General features: G+C 39.7%; 1 protein-coding gene across 5 annotated transcripts in view; it reads right to left on the bottom strand.

The window, feature by feature from the left end:
* Nucleotides 1-14691, bottom strand: part of LOC119492850 (protein prune homolog 2-like) — a 50734-nt gene that overhangs the window by 2236 nt on the left and 33807 nt on the right. Inside the window, exons 10-18 of one of the 5 annotated variants that reach the window (XM_037777673.1) lie at nt 11778-12299; nt 7884-7972; nt 7133-7348; nt 6819-7004; nt 6386-6485; nt 5891-6022; nt 4486-4572; nt 4022-4120; nt 3667-3708 (exon numbers count right to left, since the gene is read on the bottom strand). In XM_037777673.1, coding sequence (XP_037633601.1) covers nt 3667-3708; nt 4022-4120; nt 4486-4572; nt 5891-6022; nt 6386-6485; nt 6819-7004; nt 7133-7348; nt 7884-7972; nt 11778-12299 — 1473 coding nt within the window. Of the gene's footprint in view, nt 1-1370; nt 1404-3666; nt 3709-4021; nt 4121-4485; nt 4573-5890; nt 6023-6385; nt 6486-6818; nt 7005-7132; nt 7349-7883; nt 7973-11777; nt 12300-14691 lie in introns of all 5 variants that reach the window. The other 4 variants (XM_037777674.1, XM_037777675.1, XM_037777676.1 and 1 more) reach the window with 4 other exon arrangements.

Here is a 14691-nt window from a genome sequence, read left to right as displayed (position 1 = left end):
AATAACAACAGTAGTCAGATCATAAACTGCTCTGCAAAACTAAACTAGACTTGTTGCAGATGCACACATTTAATGACCGTAACTGAAATGGGACAGGAGATATGCCTATTTAGAAGAAGAAGAGAAGAAGAAAGGCACTATATTAATCCCAGAGGGGAAATTCAATTTTAATTTTCATTCTAACCATACATTACATTAGTTTCTGTTAACGGAACAGTGAGTAACAAGTAGGGGGATCTATTGGCAGAAATGGAATATAATATTAGTAAGATATAATATGTTTTCTTAAGTGTATAATCACCTGAAAATAAGAATCGTTATCGTTAGCTTAGAATGAGCCGTTTTTATATCTACATAGGGAAGGTTGTGTCTAGAAGGTAACCCACGAGTTGGGAAACTCAGGCAAGATGGTTAAGGTTTGGCATTGACCTTGAATAGTGAAGGTTAGGATAGGTTGTCGGGCAGCGAGTCTCGTGCGAGTTTTTGCAAGTTTTTGCCAGATTTTGCAATTTGCGGGTTCTAGACACGACCCATACGGAGCAGGTCCTCTCTCCACGGAGCCGGATGGCCTCCATGTTTCTACAGTAGCCCAGAACGGACAAACCAAACACTTTTCCAGCTTGGGCCGCAGTCGATAACGTTACTCCACTCAAGAAACGGGAAACATCTGTGGTCTTGAGGGGCTGAAGTATTCGTTTCTGCAAAAACTGCAACTTCCACTGTACATTCACTTGATATTATTTCATTCCTCATTCATAAAAAACAGATTCATTCACTACAGCAGGCACCATGGGTTTGTAATAGTAGTAGTTGCCTCACAGCCAAGCATTTACTAACTACTACTACTACTAATAGTCTTTGTTAGTCATGGAAAGCACTATCTCCAATGAAATGCTAGCATGAACATGTTTGGGGATACCCTCTGTGAGGCCAGCAAACCAGCAAGAGAGAAGTGAAAATTGTTTATTGGTCCACTGCAGTGAAACTAGCCTGGAAATATCTGAAGTTATATCCGTTCAATGTGAATGTAATGTAAAATATACAGTAAATATGAGATGATTTCCTATTGTTTTTCTCTAGCAAATCAGTGCCTGTATGTGTCCATGTAATCAGTATTTTGTCAGACACCCTGCACAGGTTTAGTTGATGGATCACATATTAGAGCAATCAGGTTATTCTGTGTTTAAAATCTGTGATGCAGAGCTAAAGAGAACCACAGGGACTTTTGACATGGCAAACTGGACAATACCTCTTTTGATATGGGTATTTTTTCCCTGTTCATTGAATAATGACGCAATATTCAGCCATAATTTCTTTCTTTGTCTCTGTGAAATTCACTCGCTGACAGAGAACAATGGCCCACTACTTACTTAGCTGTTGTGTCTTGCAATTCTGTATCCAGTCTGGTTAAGCATTGGGTTGGAAGGCAGAGAGCAAAGGTTAGTGAGGGAGGTAAACAATAAAGTGACAGGGGGCGCCCATATTGTCAGTACACATGCAGTTGCTGGGGATTAGTAGCCTGTATCCACACTGCCATAGGAGGGTGAATGGAAGGAAAGGAAAACAAGCATCAGTGCTCTAAAGTGGGAGTGTTCAAGGTCAAAGGAGTGGGCCACAGATGCACTGCAATGCATGGGGAGCAATAATTTCCCAACAATAAACCAGTCAAAAATATCCAACATTTTAAACAGTTAACACTTTATTAACAAGCACCGGGTCTGGGTCAATCTCTAGTTTTCAGACTCAAGACATGGCCCCTTAGATGATGGATAGGGTTAAAGTTAGAGTTAGATAGCTGTCATTCTTCCAGTCTATTTCCACCAAAGCATCAGCAAGTGTGTTTGTGAGTGTTTTAGGCAGCCGGTGAGCTGCAAACAGACTCTTTTCTCTTCATAGATTGTAGATCTAGATAGAAATGGCTGAATAGGACATATGAATAATATTGAATTATGTTACTATTCTAACGCATTGTACCCTGAAATAACTTACAAAATCCCCCAAAGCACTTAAAAATATGCAACTCAACTGTATACTATTTACTGTGTACTTCTACTTCAGAGGAAAACATTGTAGTACTACATTAACCTGACAGAGAAATGTTACTGATTTACGTTGTTCATATTTGATTAACAAAATATAACAATTAAAATACGATGCATTATTATTTTATTAAACTATCCAGCATCATATAAAAACTGAAAGCTCCACCTTACACAGACGTTAAGTACATTTAAGTACATCGTGCTGATAATACCTCTCTGTCACACTTCACTCGAAGTAAACATTTGAATGCAGGACTTTTACTGTGCGGTATTAATAGTTTTACTATTAATAGTTAATAGTTTTACTTCCCAGTTAGAGAGGGTAAGTAAAGCAAGACAGCGTTTGCCTGGGGTCCCCAAATCACTAAATCCACCCCTGATCATAAAAATCATAAAACATATTTAAAAGATTGTCCTCACCAGAAAAAACAACAACAGAATTTGTCATTTGTTCAAAAGTAGTCTTGTACATGACTGTCCTCTCAGTAGCAAAGAAGTGTGACATTTTAGCCCTGCAGGTTATGAAGGCTATCTTTCTTTAACCTTAACCAACTTGTTTTAGTTTTCCTAAACTTGGCCACACCTTAAAGCCACCATGTGTTTTTTTGTTTTTTTACTTTAATGCAATCTGGTGGTGGTATCGATAAAGCTACAGGCAACAATGTACACTGCTACCATGATGACTTTGTTTTAGTATTTGTGGTTACTGGGCCCTGCTTTTTGCAAAAAATGCTTCATGCTAATAGTTGTAACTCATCTCACTGGAAGCTATCTTTAGCCAGTAAGGGTGTCGCGATAGACCGGTATTGACGATAACCGCGATATTTAAAAATGAAATATTGATATCAGGTTAATAAAACATACTGTATATGATAATATTGTGTAAATAATCCAGCACCTCTTAAATCATTTTATATATATACAGTTATGGTTACAGACTCTCCACGTCCCTACATTTGTATTTTGTGTGTAATTCGTTTGCAAAAAAGAGGTGAAACGCACAATAAACAAAGTTAAAGATGAATTTGACTGATAGCATTATCATTATTTTCAAATTTTCTATAGATATCGCGATAATATCGTGAATTCTTTTGGCCATGATAATCGTATGTATGTACTGTACTTCATATTCTTTTACACTGCGGTTATATTTTGCTGCCAATTATGAGAAAGTCTAGTCTGAGCAGTCCACTGAGACTCTGAACCCTTGGCAAGTATTTATACTGACAGAGAACTGGTGTTTTCCAGTTGGAGTCTGTTCCACTATGCATGGCATGTAAATTACATAACAAACCATCAGACCTGTCTATAGTGGCTTTGGGAGTGACTGTGTATATCTAGTTGCTAGTGACAGCTACTTCAGGATATAGACAGGTATGTTCATTAGATTTCTCTTAAAATGTCCCAGATGAGAGGTGAAATCAACCAGTTTACAGAGACAGCCACGCCACTGAGACAGACTGAGAAAATCAATATCTGGCTCATTTTATGTTGGATAAGAAAACAGCCAAAGGTCAGTGAAAGGTTAGTCCCAGCATGAGAAAATTCAAAATAGCGTTGAAGGATTTTTCAGGGAAACATCTACACAATCAACTGATCAATACAGGCAGGTTAGGTGATTTACCTCATGCATGCAAATTTGTGTATACCCCTCTCCTCGTCATACCTTGGGGCAGAGTGAAAGATTTTTTTTTAGTCCACAAACAGCCGCTGGAAAAAAAAGGTTCTACGACTTGTCTGTGCTTATTCGATCAAACAAGTTTTAGTTGACACGTTAAACTGGCAAAACTGGAGTGGAGGAGGGGAGGCATGGTGGTCACATTGTCACTCTATGCAGATTATTAAGAGAGGCTGTCACCAAAAATAGATAAAAAGGTTAAAACGTTTTCTGACAGAATAAAACAATAACAAGCTGTTTTCACACAAAGGGGAAAATGTGTGTAGATTCATATGTTACATAATGATACAGGCTTACTCACTTTACAATGCTGGGTGGAATGTGGACATACTCCATTGGGATGATTTCTCCAAGCTCCTGCAGACTGTTTACGTACTTGATCTTGCTGCTGAACTTGGAGCTGTAGAAAACAGAAATCATAAAGGTTTGTCTCAGTGATGAGTAATGTAATGTGCATGTTATTGGCTCTTGGGTTTCCAGTGTAATCAAATTGTCATCTTGGAAATGGTTAGCGCCATAAAGGGTATTGTATTTCAACTTGTGGTGGTGTCGAGTGCTAATAGATTACAAAGATGGGGATAGTGAAATACTATATCCCGGGAACAGTGATAGCATTGTGAGAATTCCTTTCCAATACGTACTGGTGACATGCATGGATGTAGTTATTGGTAGAGTTAAGAGTGCAATGTGTGCATTTTCTGAAATTAAAACCTGTAATGTACATCCTGTCCTGTGTGAATGTTACAGTAAGTACAACAATGAGACCTTATGAAGGGTCTGGTGATTCCCAGCAAAGTCCGTATGAACCAGGAAGGATGGACAATGATGAACATCTTAAGGTTTTTCTTCAGTCTGTGGGACGAGAGGAGAGGCAGAAGTGGTGTAAAAAGTTTTGGAATAAAAATAGTAAAATCTTGATTAATAACTATAACTTATTCACTTATTATTAAGTATTAGTTATTAAAAATTCCTGCCGGCAGGTATACTGTAAAGTTGATGGGCAATAATAGGCAGAGAACTTGGTTTTTCACGGTTAATTTGTTCAGCTGAAGAAGATAAAAACAGCATGAGCAGTAGTTGAAATGAGAATGGTCACACACTGAGCTCTTATGATTTTATTGTATCACAGACTGTCATTTTATTTGAGTGTAAAATGTATACATTAATGAAGTGTCATCAAATAGTCCCACAATGGAGTGAGAAAAGTATTGTTTATGGTATGTACACTACTTTCTGTTGACAATCCCACAATGCAATGTGTTGCATTTTATCAGTGATGACTCAAAATGATGACTCATAAGTGTCAGAAATCTCAATTTTCTGCTCACTATGGAATGAACTACTGACTGTCTCGTATTTAGGGAGTAGTGAATGAGTGAACGAGGGATTTCTGACGCTTGTAATCAGTTACACCATTACAGTCAAAAAGTACAACTGAGTTCAGCACACATTTGCTGCTGAGCATTAGACAGAAAAGGTTTATCCCAGTCAGATAGTTAAGAATGTAGGATAGGTATGCCCCCTACTGGCCTATCTATGCAACTCTGTTGATGAATAGTGATGGGACTAATGTCCAAAATAGAAAAACAATCACCAAACATGTGCTAGTTATGTCTTGCATCACAGTGAAAACATATGAATTTAAGCAAATCAGCAAGTTAAAATCTGTACGTATTAATGTAAATTTGGCTGAGCAGGCACGACTTTATTCATTATACTCTTATTTATAAAAATAAAACTTACACTCCGATAGTGAGTGAGTAATCTTTAAGTCTCTCTTTAATCTAATGAGCACTTTAACAAAAGGTGTTGCAAAGGGGAAGGTGATTTATTATTCACTTTACCCATACAAGCTTGTTTTTGATGTTTCTTTCTTTTTAATCAAACAAATGTATTTGAAATTCTTCATTACAGTCTGCTTTAGACATTTGCACAATGTACCAGTGTAATATAATGTAATTTAAACTCAATATCTATGTAATATGTAATCAAAACCAAGGCCCCATGTTATAAGAGAGTAAATAGGTTTGGGGAAAAATAACAGTGGAGAGAGTGTGTGCCAAATGTGTGGTTCAATGTGGTGGCAAAACATGAAGGCTTGTGTGTGTTAACAGTTATACAATAGTATAGTACATTACAGTTGCTGTGCACTTGTTTGTGTGAATATTACCTTCTGTCTATCATTTGGTAGCACTTTTTCATCCAGGTAAAGCCGGGCATCCTCCTGCGAGGTGTGGCGCCATTCAGGTAAACAATCATGTAATCTTCTGCCACCATTAGTTCCAACGTACTTATTACATACCTACACAGACAAGAGAAAAACTTTTCAACTTTGTAGCAACAGTTTGGTGAAGGCCCTTTGCGGGTTTCAACAGCACAATGCTTGCATGCACAAACAAAGGATCATAAAGAAGTGGTTTTCATTGTTTGGTGTGGAGGAACTTCACTGATTTGACCTCGACCTCATTTGACACATTTGGGATGAGTTGGAACACAGACTGCTAGTCAGGCCTTATTCAGGCCAATGGGAGCAATACCCACAAGCCTGGGTCTATCTTGTTTAAAGCCTTGCCAGAGGAGTGAAGCAAGCAGCATATTAGTGCTTATGGTCCTGGCTTGTTTACATGTCCACAGATTTTAGGTGATGTAGTGTCGCTTTACTTACAGAAAAAGGTTTTCCATTACATAATTGTAATTGTCACAGTCGCTGTCTGGTAGGAAGCATGCTGCAAACACGATGATGGCATTCTGTTCAGCGTAATAACCTGAAAACATAAAAGGACAATGGTTTTCACTTTCAGTGCATATGCACAAACCTGGGCTTTTATCTTGTATGAAACAGTTTTCACAAAGACATTTGAAATTGCAGGGCAGAGCTTTCAAACTGGTGTTGCATGTGTGTCCTCGGTTTCCAAACAAGGACATTTTGAGATAAAACACTGAACCTTTCATTCTTACATGGAGCTGGAATTGATTTACTGTGAGTTCATTGATTCATTTCAAACAGCAAGATACAACTGAATGGGAAGTATCAAGGGGGAGTGCTATGAAACATAAAGGCAGGTATGGATTCTAAGCATTTGTATATATTTGCGTACCTCCATGAGAAATGACTCTTTTGTATGGCTCAATGCACTTCATATCAATGCGATGCTCCTGCTCTCCAATCACCACGCTCCTCCACAGCCTGTTCTCCCTGCTCTCCTCAGCTGCTCTGCTGTGTTCTGCCGCTGCATCACTTGATGCTGCCGCTGCTGCACCCAGATCAGACTCTTCTGAGTCTCCTGTTTGGGCCAAAATGACTGAATGAATGAGATTTACAAGACATCATAACAACAAATTTATATTTGACTCTACTTTGTATGTGTGTCTGTCTGACACGTTGCAATGTATCTTCAGGTGTGTGTCTGACCGTGTCTGTTGAACTCGTCGGCCTCATCAGGCGTGTCCAGCTCATCTATATTGACATCAAGGTCATCACCAGTGTCCAAGGCCTCGTCCTCTGTGTCCAGGGCGTCTTCTGAGAGAAGAGACCCCTCGCTGCGGTCTAGTGACACATTCATTGGTGGAGCAGCCAACTTTCTCCGTTGATTGGACCCGCCTGACAGATCCGCAGAGGAGGGTGGATCTGGTCAAAGAGAGGTGGTTTCATTTGTGTCTTAGTTTCTTACTTTGTTTTCAGAGAAAAGATCTACTGTAATTGACCCTCATATGACAATCTTTTAAGTCACATGAGGTTGTTGTCCTCAAAAAAACATATGGACCTCCTCACTAATCTGGAAACAAGGGCATATAATATGGAAAGGATAATGATGAAAGAAGATCATTCATTTCTAGGGTGTTAAAAGTTGACATTTCTATAGATCATCATTTCACATGATTTTCTGGCAACAGAAGACAGAACTCAGCACAGCAGAGAGATGTTATATGAAAAAGGGGAGTACATTTAGGTTAAGCATTTGTTAATAAATCCAAGTAAGCCTCCTAAATGAGGATCAATATTTCCGTTACACTGCCAAACACTGAATATTGATATCCATCTTATAATTTACCTGCTTATACCTCTAACCTTTTACCTATAATGTGCAACAAAAATCATTAATATCCAAATATTTTAAATAACAGGATCAATGTAAGTTTAGTTTATCTTGCTGTGTATTTACCTTCTCTGTTATCCATCTCCTCAGCTGCCTCCTCACTGGAGGCCATCTTCATCATCATCCCTGTGGCACCGTCTCCCTGTTGGGAGTGTCTGCTCAGAGGCACAGAAACACAATAATGAGCCACAACATAAATTATCATTGCTATCATCACTGCCAGCATAGGCACAACCACGCATAGTATTGGGGCAAACAAGCCAAAGACAATCATCTACGAAGAAAAATAATCTAACTTTTCCCATGACATTGAATGAGGAAGAGTTTCTGTTCATTTGACTTTGGAAATAAAAGATTACAGAAGCAGACGGAGAGAAAGCCACTCACTGCTTCATTCCCAGGCTGCACGTGTGGGCCGAGGAAACAATACTGAGCAGTGTTGCTACCTCCCCCCAACCAAAGCCCCTCTAACACACTCTGATTAACATAAGGCCTGCTAACAATAGAGGGAAGCACCACAGAGAAACCAGTACACTACACATGATTATAGAAACAAAGACACACACACTCACACACACACTCACACACAAACACACGCTTTTGTTTTTCTTTTTAAAAAATCTCTGTCTTAGGACACTTACCTTTCCCTCACTCTGTCTTCTCCCAGCAGACAGACTGAACCACTCTTTCCACAATCAAGTCACATGACCACTTGATTATGAAAAGGTCTGCCGTGTATGCACGCAAGCACACAGAGTAAAAGACAGGGGAGGGTCTTGCATCCCAAAGAGGGGGCAGGTCATCACAATTACAAAGTAGGGCAATACAAGTACCAGGATGACACTGCTAACAAGGAACAATTAAACTGTACGATGCACACATATGCACAGCATACATGTAGGCATATACTGTACACACACTGAATACTGATTCCAGAACATGACTTTGACTTTTGATTGAGACAAAAAAAAAACATCTTGGGTGAGAGATAATAGAAGCAGGTATACTGACTTTTGGTCCCTAGTATGGGTCCTGTATTTCCCATAATGCAACTCAATAACATATTTTGTTAGGCCTTCCTTGACTGACAAACACCGCATGTTGTAATTGTATTATGTTGGTCTATTCTGTACACACATTACATTACATGTCTGTCCATCCAGGGAGAGGGATCCCTCCTCTGTTGCTGTTCCTGAAGTTTCTTCCATTTTTTCTCCCCGTTAAAGTTTTTTTTGGGGGAGTTTTTGTTTTCCGACCGACAGTCTAGAGACAGAGGGTGTCATTTGCTGTATAGATTGTAAAGCTCATGAATCTATTAGGTTATATAAATAAAATTGACTTGAATTGACTTCTTTCAAACTTCACACCTGCAGATTGGAGTGGATTATTTTTGCATGGAACAAGGGTTGTGGATTTTCTCAGAAATGGACCTATTCCCGCTTCTTTAATCCTTTTTTTTTTTTTAACTTACAAGTATATAACCTGTAACAAAATGCACTGACAAAACAGCAGGGGTGGAAGTAACGAATTACATTTACTATTGTTACTGTAACAAAGTTGTTTCTTGTAAAGGCCTTCTTGTACTTTTGTGAGTATTTTTCTTGCAGTATCAGTAACATTTAAATCACTTCTCAAAATGTATCTTTAAAAAAAAAAAAAAGCCTTTTATTAATTTTAGCGCAGTTTTATTTTCAACATGGCTTATTAGTTTATTTGCCTGAGTCCTGAAATGTTTTAATCGTGGTTCAACCATGTAAAGCACTTTATAATTTTGTTTTGAAAACGTCTTTATTAATAAAGTGTATTATTATTATTATTATTATTATTATTATTATTATTATTATTATTACTTCACTGCATTTAAACTCGCATCCAAGACAGAGTTAAAACAAAAGTCACTTGGAAAAGTCCTGATAAACTGTGTGAGAATTAAACAGAAGAAAGGAGACAATTGCAAAATCTGATCTGTGATCTGCAAAAACTTGCACTTACTCTCGCGAGAGTTTCCCCAGTTTGCTGGTTCCCTTCTAGACATTACCATAAACTCATCAGGTGCCGCAGAGAAGAAGCTGCAGGTGTGTCTGCATGCTAACATGCTAATATGCTGTGGTCAGAGACACCGAGTGGACCGGTTATACTGCGAGAATGAACGAGTAGAGAAGTTGAAGCTTGAGCAGAGTGTTTGAGGACTTCAAGGTGTTGTTCAGACAGGTGAGTACCAACAACACACTGACTGGACTCTCCACATGAGAGTGTCAACGACCACTTCGTTGCCTAGCAACTAATTGCTTGTGCGCGCTACAATTGTGCAGTCTCTCCTTTGCTGTAACATGTGTGTTAGTGGCTCTGTGGAGTGTATATTGTTTGCATGTCCACGTTGTCTGCTTTGGTGTGATGTTTTATTCTACGAAGTTTCAGGCGCCGTGGTGTCCTTAGCTCGTTTTTGTCCATTTTTGTTTAATTGTCAGAGTTTTGTCTCTTTACTAGTTTCTTATGAGGCTACACTGAGGAGGGAAGTTGTATATTTATATAATTAAAGGGACTGTTTGTAAGAATCAGAAATGCTTGTTAACAGCGACACCTGTGGCCGTTAAGTCAACGAAAGTCAGAGTCGGGCTCGCGCTTGTGCTCGCTCTAAATAGACATGAACGAGCATCACTCAAAACAGTGAGGCGACACACGTCAGCTAAAACCACAATATCACTCTATATTTCACCTGCTTGGCAGTAATGTTAGTTGACCAGATGAAGGTCTCTCCATGAATCACTGCTCATACTAGTGTTGGCTTTTCCTGCCTCAGCCTCCCGACCGCGGCCGGAGGGAGACACCGGCACCCGGCCGGAGACGATAACTTTTCTCACTGCGGAGCTCCGTCACTTCACAAGACACGGAAAACCTCTGTTGGTCTGGAGGAGCTGCAGCATTTATTTCTGCACAAACGTCCACTGTACATTCACTAGATATTCTCAGAGCTACTAACTCTTCTGCAGTGTGGAGTGTGCGCGCATGCACGTGAGGTGGAGCGAGCTGAATGAAGGCAGGCAGGCAGAAGAGCAGAGGAGCAGAGGAGCAGAGACTCAGGCCCTGGAGACCAAAGCTACGGTCTCCCCCGCATACTACGATCCTAAACACTGTTTAACAGACGGGCTTCACTAGATATAACTTTGCGGTTTTGGTGCTTCCGTGTAGTTTGTGTTGGAGTCTTGTCTGAACAGCGTAGCCACACGTGAGCGCGCATGGGACACCGACCCGGATTGATTTATACGTGTAAGAAGTTACAAACAGTCCCTTTAATAATCAGTTGTATGCACAGACTGCAGAATGCTTGTCTGTTAGTTTGAACAGGAGGGATCTTGTTGCTGATGTTGTTCCACTTGTGTATAAGTTGACATTTAATGCCATCCATTTTGTAGCCTAAAGATGTTCTTTAATTTAACAGTGTTATCATTCATCATCACTCCCCCCTTATTTCCTTTAAATGTGATGCAGTAGCAAGTTAATTGACCTACTTTTTAAAATTTACTTGAGTAACAATTATTTAAAGTAACAGTACCTTTTACTGGAGTACAATATTCTAGTACTCTTTCCACCTCTGCAAATAAAATACTTTTACACCTGCTTATTAAAGCTTGACATATCAATCTTTGGCTGCTATGGTACAAAGGAAAATGTTGTAAGATATCTGAAGGATTGATGACGTTTTTTAAAATGATTTGTGCTGCCTCTATGTGGTAAAACACTGTAGTGCTGCTCTTAGCTTGTAGAAAACCTATGCACATCCACTGTTGATCTCTCTCTGCTTCACACACTTATTATGGACAGAAAAGCCCTATAATCCAATGAAAGAAAAAAAAATCTATCTGAAATGACATTGTCTTGCAAAGGAGCCTTTGGTTGAGACCAGTAAGAAATATTATTAGATCCCATGGAGCAAAATTGTCTGTATGAGCGAAAGCTCACCTTGAGAGGAGAAAGTGAACATATCCCTCCGGCACATACTGCGCATGATCTTCCCTCTCAGGGTGGACATGTGATTGGTAGATTGGCTGCCCGTCAAACTGGTAATGAGCGTGGTCTGACTCATACTGACTCTGGTCATCAGCTTGATACTGGGCGCACATGGAGTCATCTCCATACTGGCTTTCAGCTATATATTGAAACTTGGAAGCTTGATCATCCAAGCTGTACTCTGCATTACCTCCAGGTTCATAATAGCTCTCAGTCTGCTCAGATCCGTACGGTTCAGCTGTGGCCTCAGTTGTAAACTCAGCATAGACATCTGTGGTGTTTTGTTGGCTGTTGGATTTAGCATGTACACAGGCTGGGTGGGCGCTCTGGTTTTCAGTTCTTTGGTCAATGTGGTGGTAGTTGTAGCCATATTGGGTTTGACCCTGAGTTACATTCTCGCTTCCTGTCCACAGGTATGCAGCGTTCTCGTTGGTTGGCTGGGAGGAAAGCTGTGATGTCACTTCTTGGTGTCTTCTTTTAGGGGAATAGGGGATTGGGGATCAGTGCAGAAAGAAGGAGAAATTCAGAAAGAATTGTAAATACAAATAATATGCAGTGAACCTCATCCAGCTGCGTCTGGTATTTGGTATGGTCTACTGTATGTATCCCTGAAATGCTAATGTATACTCTCATTAGGACAATTCAGTGGCTTGTGAGATCAAGATTTTCATCTCATTCATGCTGTTCTTCAGTTTGTTCAATAGACTGGAGAGTTTAAATCTTAATGTTAGGTTCACATTAAAGGTACCCTGTGGAGTTTTTCTCCACTAGTGGCACTATGGATCAATGTTTTTATGAGTGGGTCCCGGTTTTGTTTGTTCCCATGAACGCACATGAGGACACACATGCTTGCGCATAAGCACTTGCGAGTGTTACGATATACATTCTTGCCATTCTCATACTGATTGACGGGTGGTGGTAATATACCAAGGCCTATGGAAAGGAGGCTGGGTCACGGGCGGACATGGGTCTTGGTGTATGGGGGTATAACACATGCGCAGTGTAACTGAAGCTGCGGTTGTGCGTTGCAGTTGGCTCAATTTCTGCGAGTGCAGGCAAGATTTTACTGCACATGTGTTATACCTCAAAAGATATGTTGTGTTGATGACGCGTGACCTAGCCTCCTTTCCATAGGCCTTGTAATGCGCCAGGAAAATGCAGCACTGCCCCGGCAAAGTGCAAATTTTGGAAGGAAGGAAATGCATTCAACACATTTGTTAGGCCTCAAGGACACACACAATGTGTTTTGGTGAGAAACACTGAATATAAACAGAAAGTTTGTTTACCAGAAAACTTCACAAGGTACTTTTAACAATGTTTAAATCCACAAAAACTGAATTAAATAAGATTCTGCTTTACAACTCAACATCGAGTGCCATTCATTCATATAAAACCATATCTTGTAATATTTCGCAATAACAAACATAGAATTGAACAGTCTGCTTCACATACAGTATATTTAAAACGATTACACAAAACCAAACAAACAACACAGACATAAATATGTTATGTACTCGATGCTAATGTAAAGTTGAAGCTACATGGCAAACTTTTATTGTCTGATACATCGGGTATTACCTATGCACACACTTGCACACACGCTTGCACGCATACACTCACACCTTGTAACAGAGCTAGGGGAGCTGTTTCCATTAGCGGTGGTGGGGCTCCAGCTGTAATGAGGCAGGTAATGCATATTTAATGAGGCGTAAACAGATTTATAAACACACATACACACACACAGTGCTGCGGATCAAAGCTTGCTGCCGAACACATGAAATACACCCACATACAAGATGCACTGTTTGTTTCTTACTCACACATACAGTATATACACACGACTACGAACACATAATCTGTTTCTGTCACACCACTAATATTCATTTTCACATCCTCTGTCAGTCTTAGTCTGTCACTCACCCATACAACACAAACACACACACACAGATCATCACACTCAATTCATCAGGAGGGCTTTCTAGCTTGATTTCAACTGTCTGTTAAGCGATGCAAATATTCCTCTGACATACAGACCATTGAGAAAGCTGTAGAGACTCAAAAACCCAACATAGAACTAAGGGGAGCGTGAGGGGAGTGGTGGTTGGCTCGTGTGTGTGTGTGTGTGTGTGTGTGTGTGCAGGACAGACACGTGTGCACAGGCATCTTCATTAATTGGCTGTCAGCAGCCTGGGAATGCTGGAATGATACTTCTACATGTTTCACTGGTAGCCTATCAGCAAAAACAAAATTCCCTTCACTTACACTGTATTAGTGTGGAGGTAGAAATCTCAGAGGTGGATATCTCAAAACCCTGGAAAATCAAACTATAACCATCTGTATGGCTAGATATACAGTAGACATGACAAAATATGTTTTTTTTTCTTTTTAGAAATGCACCAATACTGATATCGGATATCAGGCCGATAATGACTCAAAATAGCTGGATCGGTTATCAGTGACCGCTTTTCAAAGGGGTCCCTTAATCTGACCTCAAGATATGTGAATGTCTAAATGGGTTCTATGGGTACCCATGAGTCTCCCCTTTACAGACATGCCCACTTTATGATCATCACATGTAATTTGGGGCAAGTCATCACACTGACACACTGACAGCTGTTGTTGCCTGTTGGGCTTGAGTTTACCATGTTATGATTTGAGCATATTTTTGATGCTAAATGCAGTACCTGTGAGGGTTTCTGGACAATATTTGTCATGTTTTGTGTTGTTAATTGATTGATTATGATTGATAATAAATATTTACTTTTGCATAAAGCAAGCATATTTGTCCACTCCCAGTATTAAATACTAAATATATACACATATATCTATATACTGTATATATATATATATATATATATATATAGCA

The sequence above is a fragment of the Sebastes umbrosus genome, chromosome 8 (genome assembly GCF_015220745.1).
Source record: "Sebastes umbrosus isolate fSebUmb1 chromosome 8, fSebUmb1.pri, whole genome shotgun sequence".
Taxonomy (NCBI): Eukaryota; Metazoa; Chordata; class Actinopteri; order Perciformes; family Sebastidae; genus Sebastes; species Sebastes umbrosus.
Note: the sequence above shows the minus strand (reverse complement) of the source record. Positions and strands in the feature narration are given on the sequence as shown.